The following is a 27,862-nucleotide window of genomic DNA, read 5'->3' as shown; positions in this document are numbered from 1 at the left end:
GTCTGGTCCGGCTCCAAGCCATTCCAGATCCAGATGGAAATGAGGACTAGTAATAAGACACATTGGACTATTGTTCTAGTATTAGCATTTTCTGTTTGACAAATTTGGGGGCTGCTGTTGAAAATGCTATAACTGAGTGTAAGTGTTTGTCTCTTTAAAAGCTGTTTAATCAGTTTTGTGTTATGTTCTGTGGTTGGTTCCTTCCATCTGCTATTAGACAATTAGATTCTATGTTTCTGTAGGTGTTTTGAGAAAAGCTAAGTCTGGCACGTTGTGTAGCTGCATGTTCTTTTTGAGTTCCTGGTTTTGTGTAGAGAGTGTGTGGCTGAAACAAAGTGAATACTTGTACATTAAGCTACAGGCAGTATGTTTGTAAAACTGTATTTGTACTGCAGGTTTGATCACCCATAAAGAGTCCAAAGAGTTTTATACACTTGCATTGTTATGCCAAGACTGCATGGCCACTATTATCACTAATCATAAATCTCTTATATATTAGAGTGCTTGTTTAGTTTAGTGCTTTTCATGACGCTTTGTATTAACAAATGAGCAGATTGCACTGAAAGTTTTGACCAAGGAAAGGTTGAAGTAATTGGTCTTAGAGTGCCCTCTGTTGGTTAACATGAACATCTGCAAAAACTATCAAGAGGTGGTTTCGGGAGGCTACTGAGACTCTGCAGGGATGACTGGAATGTACTCTGTGTGCCCCATGGAGACAACACTGATTCCATGACAGACTATGTCACAGAGGCCATAAACATCTGTGTGGACAACACCATCCCAACCAGGACAGTGAGGTGCTTCCCCAACAATAAACCCTGGATCACCCTGGATGACTTGAAGGAGCTGCTCAGCAAGAAGAAGAGCTCCTTCAGGGATGAGGACAGAGACCTGCTGAAGTCTGGGCAGAAGGAGCTAAAAGTGAGACTGAGGGAGAACAAAGACCAGCAAAACAGCATGAAGAACATGTGGTCGGGAATGAAAAAAACTCATGGGGTTTAAGGAGATGGAAATCAAGCTGAGGGAAACCTGGATAGAGCCAATGAGTTTAATCAATGGTTTAACAGGTTCAGTTCAGCGCTCCAGGCTGGCATCTCCACCCTTGCCTCCAGCACCTCTCTAACCTGAGCCTGAGTGAGGAGAAGGTGCTGATACTGTGGAAGACATCTTGCCTGGTGATTACCCCTCTCAGTGATTACAGACCAGTAGCTCTCACACTACATATCTTGGAAGTTCTGGAGAGACTGGCACTGTCACATTTGAGGTCTCAGGTGAGAAACTCTTTGGACCCACAGCAGTTTGCTCATTGCCCCCAGGTTGGAGTTGATGATCATCTACCTGCTGACCACTCCAACACCTCATGGGTTGCTGACAGACACAACACAGTTTATGCAGCTGTGGGGATGTGTCTCTGAGCAAGTGGACAGCATCATAGGAGCACCTCAGGGGACAGTCCTCTCACCCTTCCTCTTCATCCTGTACATGTCGGACTCCTGTCAACTGCACAAGCTCTCTGATGACTGTGCAGTGGTTGGGTGGTATCAGTGGAATACAGAGGCTTAGTGGACAGCTTTATGGACTGGCGTGGAAACAATCACCTCATCTTGATGTGACTTAGACCAAAGAGATGGTTGTGATCCTCAGGAGGACTAGAAGCCAAGTCAACACCATCTCCATTCTGGGTTATTCAGGAATTCACCTCAACAACAACATTTCTTTCAACAGCCATGTCAGGAGACAAACCATTTCATCACTATATAACCACAACTGTAACATACATACAATGTTTCTGCATATGCACAGTGGGATAGACAGTATACAGGATGCACTAGGGCGCTTTCAGGAGAATATCTCTGGCTTTTTAGGACAGTTCACCTCAATAAATTTCACAAAGTATTAATAGTATTATTCCATTTTATTCTTAACTTTATTGATATCTTATCACTTTGAATATATACAGTATTATTATGTGTAGCAGCTACTGCAATACAAAAATTTCCATTCAGGGATTAATAAAGTATCTACCTGTGTACTGGATTGAGCTCAAGTGACTGACTTGCAGAACCATGAACATTTGTACTGTTGTCTCATGAAACCTCCTGGCTGCCTGTGTGTGGAGGATCAGTTTCCTCCTGCATTGCCTGGAACTGGGGGGCTGCCTAAAACCCCTAAAAGACTTTCTACCTCCTGGTAGGTAAAGTAAACTCTTATCATGCCATACAAGGGGGAAATCAGCTGAGAAAGTTCAGGAAGTTCTCACCGTGCACTATGCTGCTCACATTTGTTGCTGTTCTTGTTAAACAAAATGAACACAGAGCTACAATCTTCAATGTTTAGCTACTAAATTAAATAATTTCAGATTTAGAACAAAAATAACAAGAACAGGATTGAAGAAAAAATTGTGCTGTTTGCAACCTGTGGAAAATAGGAGGCCACCAACTGATCCATAAGTATGAGCTGAAAAAACTTAAATATCAAAAGACTCACAACAATAAACTACAGGAAGCTTTTGTGTGAATTGACTTTTAAAATTAACTGATGTGAAAATATCTTTCAGTAACATCTTTGTATTAAAACTGCATTTGTATCAAATGCTTTAATGACTTGATGTATGAACAGTGCAACTCCTCCTTTTCTGCTCTCACACACACTGAGCTGCACTTTATTTCCTTGTTCCCTCCCCTTTAGATCTACAGTTTGAAGATGGGTGTAACCAGGAAGTGCAGGAACTGACAGGATCCATTCTCTGCAGAAACACATGTTTTTTAGATCAGAGCTAAAACTCAGTTCTAAGAAAGTGAAACTGACACAGTCATTATCACTGAAGGGGAAATGGCGCAGAAAGGAGTTCAGCTGGACGAAGAAACCTTTTCTTGTTCAATCTGTCTGGTTGTACTAAAGGATCCAGTGACTATTCCCTGTGGACATATTTACTGTCTGAACTGTATTAAACGTTTCTGGAAAGAAGAGAATGTTAAAAAACTCCACAGCTGTCCTCAGTGTAGACAGACCTTCACACAGAGACCTGTCCTGGTAAAAAACACAATGTTAGCAGTTTTAGTGGAGCAGCTGAAGAAGACTGGACTCCAAGCTGCTCCTGCTGATCACTGCTATGCTGGACCTGAAGATGTGTCCCGTAATGTCCTTACTGGCAGAAAACTGAAAGCTCTCAAATCCTGTCTTATGTGTCTGGTATCTTGCTGTGAGGAACACCAAGAGCCTCCTTATGATGTAGCTCCATTAAAGACTCAAAAGCTGGTGGAGCCCTCCAAGAACCTCCAGGAGAACATATGCTCTGGTCATGATGAGGTGATGAAGATGTTCTGTCGTACTGATCAGCAGTGTATCTGTTATCTCTGTTCTGTGGATGAACATAAAGGCCACGACACAGTCTCAGCTGCAGCAGCAAGGACTGAGAGGCAGAGAGAACTCGAGGGGAGTCGACAACAAATCCAGCAGAGAATTCAGGACAGAGAGAAAGATTTGAAGGTACTTCAACAGGAGGTGGAGGCTCTCAATCGCTCTGCTGAGAAAACAGTGGAGGACAGTGAGAAGATCTTCACTGAGCTGATCCGTCTCATTGAGAAAAGAAGCTCTGAGGTGAAGCAGCAGATCAGATCCCAGCAGGAAACTGAAGTGAGTCGAGTCAAAGAGCTTCAGGAGAAGCTGGAGCAGGAGATCACTGAGCTGAAGAGGAAAGATGCTGAGCTGGAGCAGCTCTCACACACAGAGGATCACAACCAGTTTCTACACAACTACCCCTCACTGTCACAACTCAGTGAATCTACACATACATCCAGCATCAACATCCGTCCTCTGAGATACTTTGAGGATGTGACAGCAGCTGTGTCAGAGCTCAGAGATCAACTACAGGACATTCTGAGACAGACATGGACAAACATCTCATCATTAGTGACTCAAGTGGATGTTTTACTGCCACAAGCAGAACCAAAGACCAGAGCTGGATTCTTAAAATATTCACGTGAACTCACACTGGATCCAAACACAGCAAATGAAAATCTGTTATTATCTGATGGAAACAGAAAAGCAATAAAAATGAGTCAAAAACAATCGTATTCTAGTCACAGAGACAGATTCACTTTTTTCTGTCAGGTCCTGAGCAGAGAGAGTCTGACTGGACGTTGTTACTGGGAGGTGGAGTGGAGAGGGACAGGGGTTGATGTAGCAGTCACATACAAGAACATCAGCAGAAGTGGGAGGTATAATGAATGTATATTTGGATTCAATGACAAATCTTGGGCACTAAGTTGTTACCAAAACAATTTTACATTTTGGTTCAACAATATTGAAACTCCAGTCTCAGGTCCTCAGTCCTCCAGAATAGGAGTGTACCTGGATCACAGAGCAGGTATTCTGTCCTTCTACAGTGTCTCTGAAACCATGACTCTCCTCCACAGAGTCCAGACCACATTCACTCAGCCTCTACATGCTGGACTTTATGCTGGTTATGAGGATGGCGGCACGACTGAGTTCTGCAAACTCAAATAGACAAAGACCATTTTAGTTTCAGTTTGTTAAAATCAGAGAGAAATAACTGATCACATAAAGTTACAGGTCTTTTCATTAATTGTTGTGTTTTGAATGTGTTTTTGCACTGCTCCTTTGTGCAAACACGGTGAATATCACGGCATATGTTTTATGTTTCTCTAAACTGACATTTCTCAACTTCTTGATGCATTAATGTTTGTTGGAGACTTGTATGGATCAAACTATATTTTGTTGGTCTTTATATTAACATGTATTGTAGTTTTTAAATTGACATACAAATAAAATATGTACTTAAAAAGTGTAATTATGGTGGTAATGAAATTTCTTTGACATAATTGATGTCTGTGAGATGAGTTTTAATGATTTGCTATAAATCTAACAGTTCCTTTATATCCTGAAAATTTATGTGAACATATTAGCAACTGAAACCTGAAATCTGAGGGTCCGTTCATCCCACTAACCAGGGATGGAGTTTAGTAAGTTTGTCCAAACTAGTTTCTAGTTTCTATGTTTTTAGTCTGACAAGTGAAGATATACAGTAAACACATTATGTTTAGTTCTGTAAACCTGTTGGAAGTGAAGTGGTAAATAAAGTGCAGACATTCTTGATTCTATTTTTACTGTTCCTTTGCTTTTACTCGTCCTCCCTCCCCACCTGTGTTTCACATCTTGATGTTAATGTTAAATGGCTTTGTTCAAACTTCTCAGTTTCAGCTTCACTGCAACACAGTCTCAGCAGGAAGAGCTGAGAAGCACAAGATGGAGAAAGGAAAGAAAGTTTTGTCATTGCTGCACCCTGTAGGTAACCAGTGCTGATAAAAATACTTAAATATATGAGATAGTGTTAATTATGTTTATTTTTTTATTTTATTTTATTTATCCTTTCGGCTTATGCCGTGAGTTCAGGTTCGCCACAGCCGATCATTGTCCGCATGTTGATTTGGCAGTTTTTTACGCTAAATGCACTTCCTGACGCAACCCTCCCCAATTTCTACCGGGCTTGGGCCAGCAGTGCACAACTGGGGAGGGCAAAGGGCTGTTTGGCGTAATCAGTAATATAAAATATATAAGTCATGTTACCTGTGACTGCAGTAGAAATAGCATAAGAGCAGAAATGGCTTATAAACTACATTGGATTACTGATAGTAACAGATCATATGACGCATGCTCTGGACTTTGCTTAGCTTTACTCTTGTAGACAGTAGCTTTCACATTGAGTGTGCTCAGATGTTTGTGTGGGTTGGAGGCGAGAGGTCAATCGTCATCATGAGCTTATTCCCAAAACTGGATGACAGCATGGGCAGGAAACAGAGTGTGGTGCTGGGATTTGTCCTTATTTGGATGGGAAATGAGAGGAGATACCTCTGGGATTTTGGGAGAGGGGAGAAGGCAAGCAGCTATCCTCCACGTCCGAAGAGGAGTTATTGCTCTCAAAGCAAAACACAATGTCAGCGTTTCACCGCTGTATCCTAACAGAGACAAACAGTTTAAAAGGTTAGGACATACTTGTGACTAGGAAGTGATCTAGATAATAAGTATGAATCTAAAAGTCAAACTGATATTTTAGCTGTTAGAGTATTTAAACTGAAGTAAACTGTTTTCTGCATTCTATATACGGTACAGTTTCATCAGAGTATGTCAATCAGAAGGTTTACATAAAGTCCTGCAGTTCATACTTTGTCGTATTTGTTTTTTTAAAGACAAGATGACTGAATAAATTAATAAAATATGAATGAGTGATAGATTTGAATTTTTATTCAGAGTAAATTAATTGATATTGAGTCTTTCTATTGTGCTTGATGAAATTATGCTCAGTTAGTTTCACAATGAAACCAAAAGGAGACACAAGCCATTGTCTTCTTGTGTCAGTCCCAAGTCTGCATAAATGCAGAGGGTTGTGTCAGGAAGGGCATCCGACGTAAAACACATGCCAAATTAAAAATGCAAATCAAGAATTAATATCAGTTTTATAATTGGACAAGTTAGCATAAACATAACTACAACAAATATAACATTTCTTGCATCTTGCTGCAGTGTGTGTCTGTCACATGTCCTGGAAATGCTCTGCCAGGCCTGTACAGCAATCAGCTACATTTCCTGTTTAATGTTAACGTTTGTTTTGCTTTCTTCATTCAGTTCTTCAGCAACAAACTCTACTGGACTGAGCTCAGCTGACTGACTTGCAGAACCATGAACATTTGTACTGTTGTCTCATGAAACCTCCTGGCTGTCTGTATGTGGAGGATCAGTTTCCTCCTGCATTGCCTGGAACTGGGGGGCTGCCTAAAACCCCTAAAAGACTTTTCTACCTCCTGGTAGGTAAAGTAAACTCTTATCATGCCATACAATGGTGAAATCAGCTGAGAAGGTTCAGGAAGTTCTCACCGTGCACTATGCTGCTCACGATTGTTGCTGTTCTTGTTAAACAAAATGAACACAGAGCTACAATCTTCAATGTTTAGCTACTAAATTAAATAATTTAAGATTTAGAACAAAAATAACAAGAACAGGATTGAAGAACAATTGTGCTGTTTGCGACCTGTGGAAAATAGGAGGCCACCAACTGATCCATAAGTATAAGCCGAAAAAAACTTTAATATCAAAAGACTCACAACAATAAACTACAGGAAGCTTTTGTGTGAATTGACAGTTAAAATTAACGGTTGTGAAAATATCTTTCAGTAACATCTTTGTAATAAATTATGTTATTTTAAAATTGCTCGAATGCTTTAATGACTTCATGAATGAACAGTGCAACTCCTCCTTTTCTGCTCTCACACACACTGAGCTGCACTTTATATCCTTGTTCCCTCCCCTTTAGATCTACAGTTTGAAGATGGGTGTAACCAGTTTTGTATGTTTTCTCATAATGTTTTTTAGATCAGAGCTCAAACTCAGATCTAAGAAAGAAACTGACACGGTCATTATCACTGAAGGGGAAATGGCGCAGAAAGGAGTTCAGCTGGACGAGGAAGCATTTTCTTGTTCGATCTGTCTGGATCTACTGAAGGATCCAGTGACTATTCCCTGTGGACACAGTTACTGTATGAACTGTATTAAAAGTTTCTGGGATGAAGAAGATGGTAAGAAACTCCACAGCTGTCCTCAGTGTAGACAGACCTTCACACAGAGACCTGTCCTGGTGAAAAACACCATGTTAGCAGTTTTAGTGGAGCAGCTGAAGAAGACTGGACTCCAAGCTGCTCCTGCTGATCACTGCTATGCTGGACCTGAAGATGTGGCCTGTGATGTCTGTACTGGGAGGAAACTGAAAGCTGTTAAGTCCTGTTTGGTTTGTTTGGTCTCTTACTGTGAGAAACACCTGCAGCCTCATTATAAATCTCCTGCTTTTAAAAAGCACAAGCTGGTGGAGCCCTCCAAGAACCTCCAGGAGAACATCTGCTCTCATCACGATGAGGTGATGAAAATGTTCTGCTGTACTGATCAGCAGTGTATCTATTTTCATTGTCTTGTGGATGAACATAGAGGCCATGACACAGTCTCAGCTGCAGCAGAAAGGACTGAGAGGCAGAGAGAACTCAAGGGGAGTCGACAAAAAATCCAGCAGGGAATCCAGGACAGAGACAAAGATGTGAAGGTGCTTCAACAGGAGGTGGAGGCTCTCAATCGCTCTGCTGAGAAAACAGTGGAGGACAGTGAGAAGATCTTCACTGAGCTGATCCGCCTCATTGAGAAAAGAAGGTCTGATGTGAAGCAGCAGATCAGATCCCAGCAGGAAACTGAAGTGAGTCGAGTCAAAGAGCTTCAGGAGAAGCTGGAGCAGGAGATCACTGAGCTGAAGAGGAAAGATGCTGAGCTGGAGCAGCTCTCACACACAGAGGATCACAACCAGTTTCCACACAACTACCCCTCACTGTCACAACTCAGTGAATCTACACATACATCCAGCATCAACATCCGTCCTCTGAGATACTTTGAGGATGTGACAGCAGCTGTGTCAGAGCTCAGAGATCAACTACAGGACATTCTGAGACAGACATGGACAAACATCTCATCATTAGTGACTCAAGTGGATGTTTTACTGCCACAAGCAGAACCAAAGACCAGAGCTGGATTCTTGAAATATTCATGTGAAATTACACTGGATCCAAACACAGCAAATAATTATCTGGTATTATCTCAGGGAAACAGAAAAGTAACATTCACGAGTCCATATCAATCTTATTCTAGGGATGCAGAGAGATTCACTGATTGGTTTCAGGTCCTGAGCAGAGAGAGTCTGACTGGACGTTGTTACTGGGAGATGGAGTGGAGAGGGAAAGGAGTTTTTCTAGCAGTCGCATACAAGAACATGAGCAGAAGAGGGTGCAGTGAAAAATGTGGATTTGGATTAAATGACAAATCTTGGGCACTAAGATGTTTCCAAAATACTTTTGAATTTTGTTTCAACAATATTAAAACTCCAGTCTCAGGTCCTCAGTCCCCCAGAATAGGAGTGTACCTGGATCACAGAGCAGGTATTCTGTCCTTCTACAGTGTCTCTGAAACCATGACTCTCCTCCTCAGAGTCCAGACCTCATTCACTCAGCCTCTACATGTTGGACTTTATCTTTTAGGCTTTGAATCCACTGCTGAGTTGTGTAAACTTCCATCAAGTAGTCGTCATTAAAAACACAGTTTGTTGAAATGAGAGAGACACCACAGAGATCAGCCAATCAAACATCACAAGTTTTTCTTTTAGTACATTTGTTCTTTTAGTTTCTTAGTTTTTCGTTTATTTCCTGTTTCTGTGGAGCCACTGAGGATATCACTGCTCATGATGAGTTTTGTTTAATCCTTGTGTAATGTTCATATTTTGCTTAAACATCCTCTGTTCACAGGTCAAACAGACCAAGAGCATTGATGTGGGTTTAAGACGACTCGGCTACAAAAATGTCTATGAAACACAGCAGATGGAAACTTCAGCTCATTGACAAAATATTTAGACACATGTGGTTTAAAACGGACATTTAGATCTGTTTAGTCACATGGATCAAAAGTTGCCGTTGTTGTGTTAAAGGATGAAAGTTCACCTTTTGTTAAAAGCATTTTTATCAAGACTTGATTTAATAGTCCAGCTGCTCCGTCCTGTCCTTCTGCGTCATCAATGTCCTCTGTTGTGTGTTCTGTCCTTTGAGATCAGCCTGTTCTTGTCTCTAAAGCCTCAACAACTGCACAGTCTGTGGTGGAAGAAGTGTTCAGATTCTTTACTCATGATGTAAAAGCAACAACACATTCAGAAACAACTGCTGCATTTTAAATTCTAGTCAAGTAAAACTACAGACGTTTGAGAAGAAAACTAGTATCAAAAGTAAAAGTACTCGTGATGTATTTATGACATCATACAACAACATTGGATTGTTTCATCAGTGTTTAAGCAGCATTTTTCTGGTGAAGCAGGAGCTGATTTGAACTACTTCACATACAGTCATGTATCCAGTGGTTCTCAACCTAAGGGTTGGGCCCCTACAAAGAGACACCACAGACATGTGAGGAGTCCAGAGATGAGTAATGGGAGGGTGAAAAAACAAAGTGGTGCTTCACAGAAAGTCGGCAGCATTTTCTTCTAAAATGTGGTTCAGCAGGAAACACAACAAAAACCTTCTTCCACCTCCTGATTTAAATGAACTTGTCTCACCTGTTCACCAGATGTCCTCAGACCGGTCTCTCTTGTCCCAGTCACTTGAACCTTGTGGCCCATTCACACACCTGTTCCCATTTTGTCAATGATCCAGTCAGAATGTAAACCTGCCTGTGTTTGTGTCCTTGCTGTCTGAGCTCTGTATGTCCATACATGATGTTAGCTTCAGTAAAGATCACTGACTGTTTACATTCTAATCACCTTCTTTCTGCCTGCAACTTGTTGCTTTTCTTTGCTGTCTCACTAGTTTTTCACCTGTGGCAGCCACTCAGCTTTTATACTGTTTGAGGAAGTTCCACCTTTGTCACATGTGATCCTTCTTTATTCACAGCAAATAATTCGACAAGTGAACAGAAACTTGAATGAACCATGATGGACTGTATGTTCACAGATTTCTTTTGCATTGAACGTCCACGTTCCTGGTGATCATCTTCCAGGCCTGTTCTACAGTTGCTGCACTTCTTGCTTTTTCAGCTTTGTTTGGTGTCATTTAGGCTGAAAGCAATAAAACACACTGAGACCAAGATCAGGTGACTGACGTGTCCTGTTAATGTCTCCATATATTTTCCTACACTGTCAAAAATGGAAGGACTGTGTGTAAAAGGCTAAAAAATATGTTGTGAAAATCCTCCAATTAATGAACAGTTTTGTAAAAGGCAGCACATGAAGATTTTGGCCAGTGTTTCCATTTCCTCCACACTGTTCAGACTCTGATTCACTATGAGGATCTAAAAAATACACAACTCTGAGTGTCTCACTGTTGTTCAGGGACTAAATGAACAAAGTACGTGAGGTACTGCAACAGTTATGCTCTAAGGAGACGACTTGCTGATTTCCAGCAGATGTCGCCATTTTAACTGTGTCAACACATTTGCTTCATATTGATTCAAAGATTCAGTTTCTTTTTTCCATCAGAATTCTGTAAGAACAAAGTAAATTAAGAAAAAACTGCTAGAAATCTGAAAAAAAGTCACATTCCAAAACATATTTATAGTGACTCTAATCGTCTTCTGCACAGAGTAACATTCTAGTAATGAATAAAAGAATATAAGTGTTATAGAGACGTGTTAATACACAGAAACAACAGCAGGTAAAGGTGGAGCTGATATAATGTCTTTATGTGCTGACAGCTGCTTCAGCCATTACAATACATCATGATCAGTACCTTAAATAATTGGAAATACTCCAGTAAAGTACATCCCATGCACGGACTTCCATGGGAAACCATGGAAGTGATGGGGCTTGGACCCGCAAGGTCAGATTGTTGAGATGATGAAAACCAACTATAGTGACATTTATTAGGGGAAAAAGGGACCAAGTGAATTCCTTGTTTCTCTTTGCCTTCTAAGTTTGTCATTCTCAAGACCTGGTCACAGGTTATTACAGGGCAGAGCAGTTCAGAGATTAGAGTCGCTGTTCATTTGAACAGGACAGGTCCAAAAAAAAAAAAAAAAAGTGTGTCAGGAAGTGCACACACTAGGACTAAGCCCCAGGAATTGAGTGAGATGAGAGAATGGAGGAAAAAAAAGGGCAAACAGAAAGCAGACAAAACAGTAGATTACTCCAAATGTTAAGATTATGAAAGGTCTTAAATGTGTGAAAACTTGGACTGAGGATTTTGGCCTTACTCAAGGAGGATTAGAAGAAAATGCTTCAGTAGAAAACACACCACCACCACACACTCCCAGTGTGTCCTCTCTCTGTCCGCAGATCACAGCACTGAAACTGGACGCTGGCTTGGACTCCTACCCGTCAGTGCTGCCACAACCACCACCGCCAGGACACCATGAACAACGAGTGTAACGACAACCGGTCCCACAACAACAACCACCACCACATCTCCGTCCTCATCCTCATCTTCCTCCCTTTCTGCATTCTCATCATTTGCGTCCACCTCAGGAGGGAAAGATCGAAGGGAGAAAAGACGATTAATTCAGGATGAAGATGTCTTCATATGGCAGAGGTCGTGGAGGAAAAGGATATTGTGGACGATGGAGAGAGAGGACGAGGAGGTGGATGTGGCTGACGTTCAGTAGCTGTAGATGGATGCCACACATGTGAGCAAAGGGGACATCGTGCAAAGGGAGAAGCAGGGATCTTATGGGGCAGAGTGGAGTATGGTCCTGGCAGTGTGGATAGTTCCTTAGATGCTGCGAGGATGAGCAGCTTGAACAAAGGGTAGGGAAGCGATGGGAGCAGGAGTGTCCACTGGGGAAGATGTAGTGGTCTGGATCCGTACCACAGAGGCAGGCCTGGTAGTGAGTGCGTGGAACGTAGCCGTTGTGGCTCTTCAATCCCTGACGTGAAAAGAACTCCAAAATCCTCTTAGTAACAATATTCAAAAACTCCAAAATCCTTTTAGTGACACAATCTCAAAGACACACAAATGCACTAGGCCGAGAATGGTCCCTTAACTCTGGGCTCCATAATTTCCTTTCATGATTTTAACTCGGTTCATAACATTGGCAAACATCGATCCTTTGGTGAATATTTACTTGGTATTTCTGGAGAGGCCCTTGATACAGAGAAGTATAGAATACTCAAACACGTGATGGACGTGGCTTGGTAAAAGACACGTGCGTGGCATGAATAAAGCACAGACATAGCGTGGTTAATTCCTTCTCTTCTAACAGACGAGGTTACAAGAGTTAGTTATAAGAAAAAACCGTACTCATAATCCTTAGTCATTCACGTGGTCAGAAACAGAGAGTCAATAGGAAGCAGTTACTCACGAAACCAGCGCGGCAGACAGAGTCAGGTCAGTAAACGTAGCGTGGTCCAAACCGTGGATCGCAACGATGACCGTGATGGAGGCTGGAAAGTCACAGTGATTAGCAGACAACCGGACAGTTTGCTGAGGGAACTGAGGACGTAAATAAGCAAAGTGATGAGAGCAGGTGAAACTGATTACCGGTGATTAGTAAAGCGGACACAATGCTACGGGACCAGGAAACAGGAAGTGGATGCAAAATAAAAGTCATAAAGAGGAAGTGAAGTTGGGGATCCTGACAAAGGTTTAGTATCGGATGACCTACTGATTCTTTCCTGTGTGAATCCACTAAGATTGCGTGAAGCTGTCCTTATTATAGAGTAGGTCACATGATAAAACACCCTGACGTCACAGTGAGCCTTAATGTAACCTGTTGTGTGAGTATCCTGAGATACCCAGTCAAGATTAAATTGATAAATGAAGCACAGGGGCTTCAATAAAGAGGCCACAACCGTCAGTGTGGGTTAACTGCTATAATGGCTATTTAATAAAAACAAAACAATATTAAAATCCTAAAACTAAAAAGGAAAAGAAAAAGACCAACCACCCCCTGGCAGGGGGCTGGGAGTATCCTAAATGTGAAGTAACAACACAACAAACCACACAAACACTAAACATGCAGTATAACAGTGAGCCAACTCCCAATATACCAACCACAACCATAGGTGGAGGCAGCAACCTGCCGCAGTACCAGAAACAAAAGAAGAGTTCAAACTCAACCAAATCCAAAAACAACCTGACAAATTAAAACCACAATGTACAACTATACTAAAATAAACTGCAGTCAGTGCTCTGCCTGCAAACAAGCAAAGCACTGTTACAATATGTGTGAGGAGATAAACATACATTTTAGATTTTTATATACCAGGTGATAAGACTCCTCAACTCGTTAACTAATAAAAGTTATGGCAGAACCACTTAAAATATTATAAAACAGTACCTCAGTGCATCTAAGCACCTGCTTCTGCTACATACATTTAAATACAAAATGTAACTTACTAAAACCACAAGCAGAGGCAGATGATTCAGATTCACTGTTTTCTACTGAGAAAAGTGGGATTTTGCATAATTCAAAACACTTTTGCAAAAACATGTTTCATGCTGGTTAAAGAAAACACAACAAAAGAGACGTTTGGATGTTCTTCACAATGTTCTTAACCCAGTTACAATGTTACTTTATCCAGATGGTTCTGCTTTACACAAGCCCACCACTGGAGAAAACCAAGAAGATTTTGCTGTTGTTACATAATGTGATGTTTATCATATTATTCAGCTCAAGATGCTGAATTTGAGAATAAAGGACATGAGAATAAGGGGAAAAAATAAATAATACAATTGTTTGGGAAATCTCTACATTTGGGAGAATGACATGTTGCAGTAAAGGGAAAAGGTTTCCATAAAAGGAAAAAAAGGCTGGGAGCAGTAGCCTGAGGGTGGAGAATGTTCTGCCCAGCAACAGAAGGTTAGAAAACTAATGTGTGATGTATGAGGTTTAGAACTGCATAGGATGGAGACTTGAAACTCTGTTGATGTACTTCTCTCTTGCAAGATAATAAAACCCTAAAAGACGTCCTGGATGTTGAAGCTTCTTTACCGATTACACTGGAGGTGTCTAAGAATCAGAGTTGCCTGATTCCAAGACGGCGCCAGTGTGTATTTGCTGTAGAGCTGAAGACATGTCTGGCGCGCTTTCCGGTGGACTCGTTGGATGAGCTTGGAGTGGTTCATGGCCTTTTCCCCTCCTGGCACTCATTGGAGCCTGTCAATGCCTGGCTGGTACCTGTCGTTGGTCCGGAGGACCTGTTCCAACGCCACCGTCCCTGTTCTTCTTGTCCCAGGCACCACGGGGTAAATCTGGAGAACCTGCGGCCTCTCTATTGTGATTATTTTAATTTCCCGCGTACGTCGGGTCGAGGGGCCACAGTTTATGAATCTACATATAAATGTAACCAGCCATCTCTGTCGTCTTCTTTTTCCAGCTTTGAACTTGACTTGTTTGAACTGGGTCGCTATCAACCTGTGCTGTGCGTCGTCCACCTAAATACAATAAGGACTTTCTTCATGAATTTTCTGAATTTTTTGGTGATATCATGCCTAAGTATGATCAAGTCCTTATTGTTGGAGATTTTAATGTGCACAAACAATGTCCAAGGACTTTTTAAGTCTTATTGACTCTTAATTTTCTTCAGCACGTTTCGAAACCCACGCACAAGCATGGACATACTCTTGACCTGGTTTTAACTTATGGTCTGTCTGTTACCAACTTGAGGATTTGTGATACAGTGTTTTCTGATCATATGGCTGTATTATTTGACATTACGCTGCCCTTTAACACCTGTATTATTTGACATTACGCTGCCCTGTAACACCTGTATTATTTGACATTACGTTGCCCTGTAACACCTTTAAGCCTCGCGCTCCTCCTCGGTGCGTCCGTATTATTAACCCTTCCACTGCCGCTCAGTTCTCGGCCTCACTCCTGAGTCTATGTGTTCCGATGCAGAGGAGCTCAGCTCCTGGTTTCATTCAACCTGCCAAACAGCACTAGATGCCGTGGCTTCGTTAAAGTCCAGGCAGCCTAAAGTTAAAGCTGAGCCGTGGCTGAATCATTCAACTCGCGCTGTCAGAAGCGAGTCTTGAAAAGCTGAACGAAAGTGGAAGAAGGACAAGCTGCAGGTCTCATTCCAAATATTAAAGGACTGCTGGTCGTTATCAGGCTGTTGTAAAAGAGGCAAAAAGGGAACAGTTTTCAAATATCATCCTGTCAAACCGTCACAAGCCTCGTGTTCTGTTTAACACCATATATGTTGTTCTTAATCCCCGAGGACTGTTTGTGAGGAACCTTCCCTGGAAGCATGTGAAAACTTTAAGTTTTTTGTAAATAAGGTGAATAATGTGACGGCTCTCATATCACCACCTACTTCTGACCCTTCAGTGTCTGTGTTGTGCCCTGTAACTTGTCACCAGTTTGAGCCTGTGACTTTGTCTTTTTTATATGAGACTGTTAGACATCTGAAGCCCTCAGGTTCCCCCACTGATGTGGTTCCACCACAGTTTTTTAAAGAGGTTATCACTACTCTGGGGCCTTCTGTTCTTGTTGTCTTCCCAAGACACTGCAAACATGCTCCAGTGCAGCCACTGATTAAAAAAACAGGCCTGGATCTCAGTGTGTTGTCCAATTTTAAGCCCATTTCTAAACTTCCCTTTCAGTCAGAAATTCTGGAGAAAATTGTATATGTCCAACTGAAGGACTTGTTAGAAGAAAACAGCATTCTTGAGGTTTTCCAGTCTGGCTTTAAATCGCTTCACAGCACAGAATTGGCACTGCTGAGGGTTTGTAATGACATCCTCTTAGCTAGAGACGCTGGGGACTCTGTGTGGTCTTGGTGCTACTGGATCTTACTGCTGCTCGTTCCGAGCAATGGATAGGCATCCCACTGCTCTGGAGTGGTTTAGGTCACACAAATGGATAATGTCCAGTCCTCTTCTGTTCCTCTGTTATATGGGATTCCGCAGGGCTCAATTCTTGGGCCTCTGCTTTTTCCCCCTCTATCTGCTCCCCCTTGGCATAACTGTCCTTTCCACTGTTATGCAGATGACACCCAGATATATGTGCCACTGAGACAGAAGGATGGCTACTCCATAAGCTCACTGATGGAGTTTCTTGAGGAATTACAAGCCTGGATGGCTCTTAATTTCCTCCACTTTAATGAAAAAAAGACAGAGGTTATTGTCTTTGGTCCAAGCACGAGAAGTGAGCCCCCTCTTGAAGACCTGGGCCCTTTGACACAATTTGTTAAACCTACTGTCACTAATTAGGGTGTTAAGAGGGACAGTGGTTTTAGCATGGACTGGCAGGTTAGTGCAGTGGTGAAATCCAGCTTCTTTCATGTAAGACAATTGGCAAAAGTTAAACCATATTTGTCAAAAACGCACTTTGAGACAGTGATTCATGCTTTTGTCACAACTCGGCTGGATTACTGTAATTCTCTGTATTTTGGTGTCTCTCACTTGTCCCTGTCCCGTCTTCAGCTGGTAGAAAATGCAGCTGCACGTTTGTTAACTGGAACACGGAAGAGAGCACATCACCCCGGTTTTCGCATCGCTGCCTGTCCATCTTAGAGTTCATTTTAAAATTCTTTTATTTGTTTAAGTCCTTAAATGGTCTTGATCCGCCCTATCTCTCTGAGTTGCTATATGTGCACTCCCCCTCCAGGTAACTCAGGTCTTCTGACCAGCTGCTCCTGGACGTGCCGAGAACTCGGCGGAAGCTCAGGGGAGACAGAGCATTTGCTGTTGCAGGCCCCAATTTGTGGTATGCACTGCCTTTGCAAGTTAGACAGGCCTCCTCACTGTGTAGTTTTAAATCGAAGCTGAAAACTCACTTTTTGTCCCTGGCTTTGGACCCAGTATGAGTAGGTGACTGTACTACTTTATTGCATTTCTATTCTTTTTATCCTTTATTACTTTATATGTATTTATTTTGGCTTTACCATTTTAAATTGTTAAGCACGTTGCTCAGTTTTTGCCGTTTTTAAACTGCTTTATAAATAAAGTTGGTTTGGCTAAGACCAGATATTGTCATTTTTGCCACGGCACCTGTACAGCAATAAGCTAAATTCAGTTTCCTCTTGCATTGCCTGGAACTGGGGGGCTGCCTAAATCCCCTAAAAGACTTTCTACCTCCTCATAGGTAAAGTAAACTCTTATCATGCCATACAATGGTGAAATCAGCTGAGAAGGTTCAGGAAGTTCTCACCGTGCACTATGCTGCACACAATTGTTGCTGTTCTTGTTAAACAAAATGAACAGAGCTGCAATCTTCAATGTTTAGCTGCTAAATTAAATAATTTAAGATTTAGGAAAAAAATAACAAGAACAGGATTGAAGAAAAATTGTGCTGTTTGCGACCTGTGGAAAATAGGAGGCCACCAACTGATCCATAAGTATGAGCTGAAAAAACTTAAATATCAAAAGACTCACACAACAATGAACTACAGAAAGCTTTTGTGTGAATTGACTTTTAAAATTAACTGATGTGAAAATATCTTTCACTAACATCTTTGTATTGAAACATGTTATTTTAAAATTGCTCGAATGCTTTAATGACTTGATGGATGAACAGTGCAACTCCTCCTTTTCTGCTCTCACACACACTGAGCTGCACTTTATTTCTTTGTTCCCTCCCCTTTAGATCTACAGTTTCAAGATGGGTGTAACCAGGAAGTGCAGGAACTGACAGGATCCATTCTCTGCAGAAACACATGTTGTTTAGATCAGAGCTAAAACTCTCAGTTCTAAGAAAGAGAAACTGAAACAGTCATTATCACTGAAGGGGAAATGGCGCAGAAAGGAGTTCAGCTGGACGAGGAAGCATTTTCTTGTTCGATCTGTCTGGATCTAATGAAGGATCCAGTGACTATTCCCTGTGGACACAGTTACTGTCTGAACTGTATTAAAGGTTTCTGGGATGAAGAGGATCAGAAGAAACTCTACAGCTGTCCTCAGTGTAGACAGACCTTCACACTGAGACCTGTCCTCGTGAAAAACGCCATCTTAGCAGGTTTAGTGGAGGAGCTGAAGAACACTGGACTCCAAGCTGCTCCTGCTGATCACTGCTATGCTGGACCTAAAGATGTGGCCTGTGATGTCTGTACTGGGAGAAAACTGAAAACTGTTAAGTCCTGTCTTGTTTGTTTGGCATCTTACTGTGAGAAACACCTGCAGCCTCATTATGAATCTCCTGCTTTTAAAAAGCACAAGCTGGTGGAGCCCTCCAAGAACCTCCAGGAGAACATCTGCTCTCGTCACGATGAGGTGATGAAGATGTTCTGCCGTACTGATCAGCAGTGTATCTGTTATCTCTGCTCTGTGGATGAACATAAAGGCCACGACACAGTCTCAGCTGCAGCAGAAAGGACTGAGAGGCAGAGAGAGCTCGAGGGGAGTCGACAACAAATCCAGCAGAGAATCCAGGACAGAGACAAAGATGTGAAGGTGCTTCAACAGGAGGTGGAGGCTCTCAATCGCTCTGCTGAGAAAACAGCGGAGGACAGTGAGAAGATCTTCACTGAGCTGATCCGTCTCATTGAGAAAAGAAGCTCTGAGGTGAAGCAGCAGATCAGATCCCAGCAGGAAACTGAAGTGAGTCGAGTCAAAGAGCTTCAGGAGAAGCTGGAGCAGGAGATCACTGAGCTGAAGAGGAAAGATGCTGAGATGGAGCAGCTCTCACACACAGAGGATCACAACCAGTTTCTACACAACTACCCCTCACTGTCACAACTCAGTGAATCTACACATACATCCAGCATCAACATCCGTCCTCTGAGATACTTTGAGGATGTGACAGCAGCTGTGTCAGAGCTCAGAGATCAAATACAGGACATTCTGAGACAGACATGGACAAACATCTCATCATTAGTGACTCAAGTGGATGTTTTACTGTTAGATCCAAAGGCAGAACCAGAGACCAGAGCTGGATTCTTAAAATATTCATGTGAAATCACACTGGATCCAAACACAGCAAATGATTATCTGTTATTATCTCAGGGAAACAGAAAAGTAACAGTAGTGAGTCAAAAACAATCTTATTCTAGTCACAAAGACAGATTCACATTTTTCTGTCAGGTCCTGAGCAGAGAGAGTCTGACTGGACGTTGTTACTGGGAGGTGGAGTGGAGAGGGACAGCAGTTGATGTAGCAGTCACATACAAGAACATCAGCAGAAGTGTGAACGGTGAAGGATGTGATTTTGGTAACAATGACAAATCTTGGGCACTAACGTGTTTCCAAAAAAAATTTGAATTTTGGTTCAACAAAATTAAAATTCCAGTCTCAGGTCCTCAGTCCTCCAGAATAGGAGTGTACCTGGATCACAGAGCAGGTATTCTGTCCTTCTACAGTGTCTGTGAAACCATGACTCTCCTCCACAGAGTCCAGACCACATTCACTCAGCCTCTACATGCTGGACTTTTCCTTTTTGACTGTGGATCCACTGCTGAGTTGTGTAAACTTCCATCAAGTCGTCGTCATTAAAAGACAGTTTGTTGAAATGAGAGAGACACCACAGAGATCAGCCAATCAAACATCACAAGTTTTTCATTTAGTATATTTGTTCTTTTAGTTTCTTAGTTTTTCGTTTATTTCCTGTTTCTGTGGAGCCACTGAGGATATCACTGCTCATGATGAGGTTTGTTTAATCCTTGTGTAATGTTCATATTTTGCTTAAACATCCTCTGTTCACAGGTCAAACAGACCAAGAGCATTCATGTGGGTTTAAGACGACTCTGCTACAAAAATGTCTATGAAACACTGAGCAGATGGAAACTTCAGCTCATTGACAAAGGATTTAGACACATGTGGTTTAAAACTGACATTTAGATCTGTTTAGTCACATGGATCAAAAGTTGCTGTTGTTTTAAAGGATAGAATGACAGTTGTAAAAAGCATTTCAATCAAGACATTGTGCAAAAATAGCATCTTTATTTTCAAGAAATTATTGTATAATCATAATTGGGGGCGGCTATAGCTCAGTTGGTAAAGGCAGTTGCTTACGGACCACAGGGTGAGTGGTTCGATCCCCCGCCCTGGCTATATGTCGAAGTGTCCCTGGGCAAGACACTGAACCCCTCACAGCCCATTTGCCCTCCCCAGCGATGCAGTGCCAGTCCAAGCCCAGTAGAAATTGGGGAGGGTTGCGTCAGGAAGGGCATCCAGCGTAAAAATTGTGCCAAATCAACATGCGGACAATGATCCGCTGTGGCGACCCCGAACACACAAAGCCAAAAGGAGAGATTGTATAATTAATAAGTAGATCTTTGATTATTTTGACATAGTTGAACAAACTGGGTTTGTTTATGAAGTGAATCTGCATGAAATCACTGAACATAAGTTATTAACAAACTGCTTTAATGTCTGAACAAAGTAAAGCTTTACATAATAAACTACTATAATAAACTATTATTTCTCCAAGACTCGATCAATTATTTCCAGGATCTTGTTCAAAGTTGGTGGAGAAAATATGAAAGTTGTATGAGACGATAACTGAGGCAGTTTTCATCCTGTAACACTACAAACTCCAGTAGAGACAGTGGAACATTTGAACTTGCTGAATGTGCATAAAATATTATGTAGATGAAAAAAGACCACTCTGACTCTTATTTTACTGCCTTTTTTAAATATAGCTCGCACAAAGCTGCAGAGACAAATTTATCTCTAACATTTAACCTTCTCAACATGAACAAAAACTCTCCTTGTCACAGCATCCGCCCTTCTATCCTCCCCTTCCCTCCTGCTCTCTCTCTCTCTCACTCTCCCTGTTTGTTTTCTTTCTCCCAGAGCACCTGGACTGCAGCGGCGGCCACACCTGTAAGCAATCACTCATCCTAATGACAGCAGTTCATATACCGGTCTCCTCCACGCCACAAGTTGCCAAATCGTCGCAGTAACCTCCTTGGTACTCGTGTACATTAGGCTCCTGGTAAAAACCCGTTAGTTAGAAACGACCGGTGGGTAACGGTGCCCCAGGCTGGAGATCAATAGCACAGTCAAATGGGCGGTGGGGAGGGAGTGACAGGGCTTGCTCCTTATTGAAGACTGGGGCGAGGTCATGATAGGCTGGGGGAATGAGGGACATGTCCGGTGTGGGGGAAGTGTCCACGGGAGGAGAGTGGCAAACAGGGAATGGTGCTGAAAGGAGACAAAACTAACATCTCCTATTGCCCCATTCCGCTGGACAGAGAAAGCCGAGGGAGCGTTCACCCAACTTAAGGAGCAGTTCACCTCTCCCACCATCCTGTCTCAGCCCGACACCTCTCGCCAGTTTGTAGTTGAGGTGGATGCCTCAGAGGTTGGCGTGGGTGCCGTCCTTTCCCAGCGCAGTGAGGGCGACCAGAAGCTGCGGCCCTGCGCCTTCTTCTCGCGCCAGTTGTCCCCTGCCGAGAGGAACTATTCTGTGGGTGATCGTGAGCTCCTGGCAATTAAGCTGGCACTGGAGGAGTGGCGCCTTTGGCTAGAGGGGGCGCCACAACCATTTATCATTTGGACTGACCATAAAAACCTCGCTCATCTCAGGACCGCCAAGCGACTCAATTCCCGGCAAGCCCGATGGTCCCTTTTCTTTGAGCGCTTCAATTTTTCCCTCACCTACCGCCCCGGGTCTAAGAACATCAAACCCGACGCTTTGTCCCGCATCCACGCCCCTGAGACATCCCCCCATGATCCCGAACACATTCTCCACCCATCATGTGTACTGGGGGCCCTCACCTGGGAAATCGAATAAACTGTGCGCATGGCCCAGCAACAGGAGCCCGATCCCGGCACCGGACCTCCTGGTCTCCTTTTCGTTCCTTCTCGGGTTCGTTCCCAGGTCCTCCAGTGGGCCCACTGCTCCAAGTTCTCCTGTCACCCCGGGGCAGACCTTTCCATACACCTCCTCCGGAGACACTTCTGGTGGCCGTCTCTGGTTAAGGACACCTGGGAGTTTGTGGCGGCCTGCGCCATCTGTGCCCGGGGAAAAACCCCCAAGAAACCACCAGATGGCCTCCTTCAACCCCTTCCTATATCCAGTCACACATGGTCACACATTGCCCTGGACTTCGTCACAGGACTTCCACCATCTCATGGAAATACCACTATCCTCACCATCATCGACCGCTTCTCCAAAGCTGTCCACTTTGTCCCCCTGCCAAAATTACCTATAGCCACTGAAACAGCTGAGCTTCTCACCCAGCATGTTCTCCGTCTCCATGGAATCCCTCACGATATTGTTTCGGACCGTGGCCCACAGTTTGTCTCCCAGGTTTGGAAGGCATTCTGTAACGCTCTGGGGGCAACCGTCAGTTTGTCTTCCGGGTTCCACCCCCAATCCAATGGCCAGACTGAATGTGAAAACCAGAGTCTTGAAACCGCCCTCAGATGCGTCACCTCATCTAACCCCGCCACCTGGAGTTCATTCATTCCATGGATTGAATATGCTCATAACTCTCTCACTTCCTCTGCCACAGGTCTCTCGCCCTTCATGTGCTCTTTAGGGTACCAACCGCCAATGTTCCCAAATCAGGAGACGGAGATCGCAGTTCCTTCTGTCAACGCACACATCCGCCGTTGCCGTAGGCTATGGAGAGAGGCCCGGGCAGCACTCCTCTGGACGACACAAAGGAACAAGCGCCTCGCCGACCGTCGGAGAACCCCGGCCCCCACCTATACACCAGGTCAGACTGTCTATCTGTCCACTCAAAATATTCCTCTGCATATCAAATCTCGAAAATTAGCCCCCCGATATATTGGCCCCTTCCCTGTTGTAAGAATAATTAACCCATCCGCTGTACAACTCACACTCCCCAGAAATATGAGAGTGCATCCCGTGTTCCACGTCTCTCAGTTAAAACCAGTCTCTTCCAGTCCTTTGTGCCCGCCGACCGACCCCCCACCTCCCACCCGGCTCATCGACAATCACCCCGCCTACACTGTGCGTCGCATCTTGGACGTTCGCCGCCGGGGCCGGGGTCTCCAATATTTGGTGGACTGGGAAGGTTACGGTCCGGAGGAACGCTCCTGGGTTCCCCAGGCTTGGATCTTGGATCCTAAGCTTGTCAGGTGCTTCCACAAGGCTCACCCTGACAAGCTGGCCGGTCGCCCAGAGGCGACCCTTGAGGGGGGTGTACTGTCACAGCATCCGCCCTTCTATCCTCCCCTTCCCTCCTGCTCTCTCTCTCTCTCTCTCCCTGTTTGTTTTCTTTCTCCCAGAGCACCTGGACTGCAGCGGCGGCCACACCTGCAAGCAATCACTCAACCTAATGACAGCAGTTCATATACCGGTCTCCTCCACGCCACAAGTTGCCAAATCGTCGTAGTAACCTCCTTGGTACTCGTGTACATTAGGCTCCTGGTAAAAACCCGTTAGTTAGAAACAGCTAACCTGCTCTTTGTCTCCCTGCCCTCAGATCCTCCGGCCGCCCTGCTGTGTTCAGCGATCCCCTTGGCTCCTCGTCTCCACGGCTCCTTCTCCCGCGGTCACCATTCAACCTCCACCTGTGACTCGCCCCCCAATCGCCCCCCCCCGCACAAGGCATCAAGCTCCTCGGACCAGCCTCTCCGTTCTCCGGACATCGCCTCCTGGCAGCGCTCCCCTTTTCCCCCGACCCAATCCACTATACCTTCCCCTAAATAAACATTCACGCCTTCCTAACCGCCTGGTTCCGTCTCTCTTTCTGGGTCCGCAAAACATTAAATACACATCAAAGTGTGACACTCCTGGGACATGTAAATACACATGGACACAAAACTTCTACATTTATAGCAGTAAATTATCCTCACACTTCTCCAAGCAGAAACTAAAGAACTCCTGATCAAATTACACTCAGGTTGAACCTGGGACATACTGATATGAGTGATAAACTCTCTCTCTACACCACCTGCCTTGATGTAAATCTGAAGAGTCTCTTTCTTTTGGCCCAATCTTTATGAACTAATGGAAAATCTTACTGCTAATAATTAGCTGTAAAAAATAGTAAATGCATAATGGAACCAAAGTACCACCAAATGGTAAAGATGCTCATTACATCCGTGTAGCATCTTACACTGATAAAGCTCAACATTATGACCATGTGCAGTTTAATACAGTCCAATACAGTAGTTCTGCCATGAAGTCTACGTTCACGAGGTTATAATTTATCAGTTCTTAGGTTGAAACTGTCAGGTGATAATTCTACTATTGTTTCTATTACTGTTTATTATTAAGGTTTTTTAAATAGGGCCAATGGGACCTGGTGGTTCAATAAGCAGAGCAGCAGGAACAGGAGTGTAGGAGTGTAGCTGGATCACAGAGCAGGTATTCTGTCCTTCTACACTGTCTCTGAAACCAGACTCTCCTCCACAGAGTCCAGACCACATTCACTCAGCCTTTACATGCTGGACTTTGTCTTTTAGGTTCTTGGATCCACTACTGAGTTCAGTAAAATCAATTGATGGAACAAGTGATGTAAAAATCTAATGTGTTAAATTGTATATTCTAGTTAGTTTTTTGGAAGGTTTACACTGATGTTTAAACCAGAGACACCACACATCACCTGTCAATCATGGTGGTATTTTAACACCTAATTTATTGTTCTGATAATAGTTTGGGTTTGTGTAGGTTTTTTTCTGTGACTTCTGCAGCGGCAGATGACTTCACTGCTCATGATATGTTTTTTCTCTAGGTAAAAATTTTATCTACTCTGTGATATAAATGTGTAATAAAATTTCTATTGTAATGTTTCTCTTCTACTGCATGAGTAGAAATTATCAGATTTTGTCATTGATTTTTTGAAACTATTCTGAAAATATAACTGAACCAGTTTTCAGTCTGAAATTTTTGTTCTATAAAGTCTGAAAATTCATCCCTATTGCTGCTGCTTTCAAACACAGTGAGCTCCTCCCTATTAACAGATTTATTTTTGTTCCTTCCTCCTTCACAGATCTGTCAGTGTAAGGATGTGTGTAAACAACATGGAGGTACATGACTGAGCTGGTAAAACCTATTGACTGCATCATTGGAACAAGAGCAAAGATCAGTTTTCCTTCAGGGCACAGAGCTTGTTGTTCTTCGGACAAAAGTGAAACTATTCAACAATCGCAGTCGGGGGAAAATGGCAAAGCAAGGAAATCAACTGGATCAAGAAAAATTCTCCTGTTCGATCTGTTTAGAGGAACTGAAGGATCCAGTGACTATTCCCTGTGGACACAGTTACTGTGGACACGGTTCCAGTTGCTCCTGCTGATCACTGCTATGCTGGACCTGAAGATGTGGCCTGTGATTTCTGTACTGGGACAAAACTGAAAGCTGTTAAGTCCTGTTTGATGTGTCTGGTCTCTTACTGTGAGAAACACCTGCAGCCTCATTATGATGTAGCACAGTTAAAAAAACACAAGCTGGTGGAGCCCTCCAAGAACCTGCAGGAGAACATCTGCCCTCGTCATGATGAGGTGATGAAGATGTTCTGCCGTACTGATCAGCAGTGTATCTGTTATCTCTGCTCTGTGGATGAACATAAAGGCCACGACACAGTCTCAGCTGCAGCAGAAAGGACTGAGAGGCAGAGAGAACTCGAGGGGAGTCGACAACAAATCCAGCAGAGAATCCAGGACAGAGAGAAAGATTTGAAGGTGCTTCAACAGGAGGTGGAGGCTCTCAATCGCTCTGCTGAGAAAACATTGGAGGACAGTGAGAAGATCTTCACTGAGCTGATCCGTCTCATTGAGAAAAGAAGGTCTGAGGTGAAGCAGAAGATCAGATCCCAGCAGGAAACTGAAGTGAGTCGAGTCAAAGAGCTTCAGGAGAAGCTGGAGCAGGAGATCAATGAGCTGAAGAGGAAAGATGCTGAGCTTGACAAAGAAAACTATGTATGTTTAAACCTACTGGATTTGATCCTGTTGAATGTGCAATTTTAGTTCAGATTCATTCAACAAACTGTCAAAGGTGATAATTATGAGAAACATATGAAGGACGACAATTTATTTGAATTTTGACTTTTTCCTTAGAATTCTAACTCTAAACTCAGGATTCTTATAATTTTTTTTCAAAATTCATTATTCAAATAACTTTATTAAACCCATATGGAAATTGTGTTGTCTTGTTACAGCTGCTCTCTGCAGGAAAAGTAAAAAACAAAGGAAAAGCACCTCAACCAAACCAAGGAGAAAAACCACATGGACAAATGAACAATCTACTGAAATGCAACTAAAAACAAAATATGATAGATAATAATTGACCTTAAAATAAAATAATAAATAATTGTCCATTTTGACCTTTCAGTCCCCTCATTTTTACAAGAGGGGTACGAGTTGAACAGTTTATGTCTCCTGTGTTGTTCTGTGATCAGTCTCTGGCTGAAAGTGCTGCTCTGTGCAGCCAGCACACAGTGGACTGGGTGGGAGGGATTGTCCAGGACTGAGAGGAGTTTGGACAACATTCTCCAAACCACAGCATAGAAGATGGAGCTGGCTACCACAGACTCAGAACATCCAGAGCAAGGTGCTGCAGATGTTGAAGGACATTAGTCTCCTAGAAAATACAGCTGCTCTGTGTTTTTCTTTAGATTGATGCTTCATTAACTGACCGGTCCAGTTTATTGTCCAGGTGGACACCCAGGTATTTGTACTCTGAAATTTCTACGAATCATAAACTTGTGACAGTATTTAATGATCAATATCTATATATGAAAATGTAAATAACTTCCCGTTCGTTTTGCCATTATTATTAAGGGTCAACATAAGCAGCACTTAACATCATTAGCGTGTCTTCTCTCCGCTTTGCTAAAACACCGGTGCGGCTCCTAAGGACGCTGTCACAGCCGGTCAGTGACGTTGTTACTGAGGAAATACGTACGTGAATCGCATCATTGGCTGAAGCGGACACTCTCTCACTGAATCACTGCGAAATAACAGAATAAATTGTTGTGTTTTTTATTTTCAAATCAGGTTGGATGTTTTTCTGTGCGCGGAGACAGTGTCAGCAGCGCGCAATTGCGCACACGCGCAGATTAGCGGGAACATTGCTTCCACCGCCAAAAGTCAAAAAACATAAAACATGATCTTGACAGACCCCCAGGCTTGTCCAGGTTGGTGTAGATCCGGGGTAGTAAGTGGATGAGGGCGTCCTCCACTCCCAGCTGAGGGGGATAAGCAAACTGGAGGGGGTCCAGAGATGTCACAACATCCCTGCAGGGCATTTGTGGCCCCCTCAGACCATCTTTTCACGACAAACTAGATACTCAATAAAACTAAAAAATACAAAAAAGAATAAATTAAAACAAATCCCCCAAGAAGGAGAGAAACTGCAACAGGCTGCGTCTGTTCCCACAGATTTACCATAACCTAGTTATTACTTTGGCTTATTTTTTTTACCTTTCCTACATGTAAAAGCAGTTGGTGGTTTGAAAACCATTTCAGGGAATGAGGACACT

At 43.1% G+C, this 27,862-nt stretch overlaps 3 protein-coding genes across 3 annotated transcripts; all 3 read left to right on the top strand.

The window, feature by feature from the left end:
• The first annotated feature begins 106 nt into the window (after nt 1-106).
• Nucleotides 107-5,118, top strand: LOC137140615 (tripartite motif-containing protein 16-like). Its single transcript, XM_067529000.1, has one exon. The coding sequence runs from the start codon at nt 2,833-2,835 to the stop codon at nt 4,507-4,509; it is 1,677 nt and encodes a 558-aa protein (XP_067385101.1). The 5' UTR covers nt 107-2,832; the 3' UTR covers nt 4,510-5,118.
• Nucleotides 5,119-5,202: 84 nt separating this feature from the next.
• LOC137140613 (tripartite motif-containing protein 16-like) lies at nt 5,203-9,669 on the top strand. The gene has a single exon (XM_067528998.1). The coding sequence runs from the start codon at nt 7,346-7,348 to the stop codon at nt 9,137-9,139; it is 1,794 nt and encodes a 597-aa protein (XP_067385099.1). The 5' UTR covers nt 5,203-7,345; the 3' UTR covers nt 9,140-9,669.
• Nucleotides 9,670-25,757: 16,088 nt separating this feature from the next.
• On the top strand, nt 25,758-26,704 carry LOC137140612 (tripartite motif-containing protein 29-like). Its single transcript, XM_067528996.1, has 2 exons — nt 25,758-26,300; nt 26,540-26,704. The coding sequence occupies exons 1-2, from the start codon at nt 25,758-25,760 to the stop codon at nt 26,639-26,641; spliced, it is 645 nt and encodes a 214-aa protein (XP_067385097.1). The 3' UTR covers nt 26,642-26,704.
• Nucleotides 26,705-27,862: the final 1,158 nt, after the last annotated feature.

The sequence above is a fragment of the Channa argus genome, chromosome 14 (assembly GCF_033026475.1).
Source record: "Channa argus isolate prfri chromosome 14, Channa argus male v1.0, whole genome shotgun sequence".
NCBI lineage: Eukaryota > Metazoa > Chordata > Actinopteri > Anabantiformes > Channidae > Channa > Channa argus.
This window is presented reverse-complemented; position numbering and strand designations above follow the sequence as displayed.

Excerpts from the sequence above, each read along its gene's own strand:
- LOC137140615 (XM_067529000.1), top strand. The coding sequence starts at position 2,833 with ATGGCGCAGAAAGGAGTTCAGCTGGACGAAGAAACCTTTTCTTGTTCA.
- LOC137140612 (XM_067528996.1), top strand. The coding sequence starts at position 25,758 with ATGTGTCTGGTCTCTTACTGTGAGAAACACCTGCAGCCTCATTATGAT. Across the intron at positions 26,301-26,539 it reads AGCTTGACAAAGAAAACTAT|CTGCTCTCTGCAGGAAAAGT; the intron begins GTATGTTTAAAC and ends GTCTTGTTACAG.
- LOC137140613 (XM_067528998.1), top strand. The coding sequence starts at position 7,346 with ATGGGTGTAACCAGTTTTGTATGTTTTCTCATAATGTTTTTTAGATCA.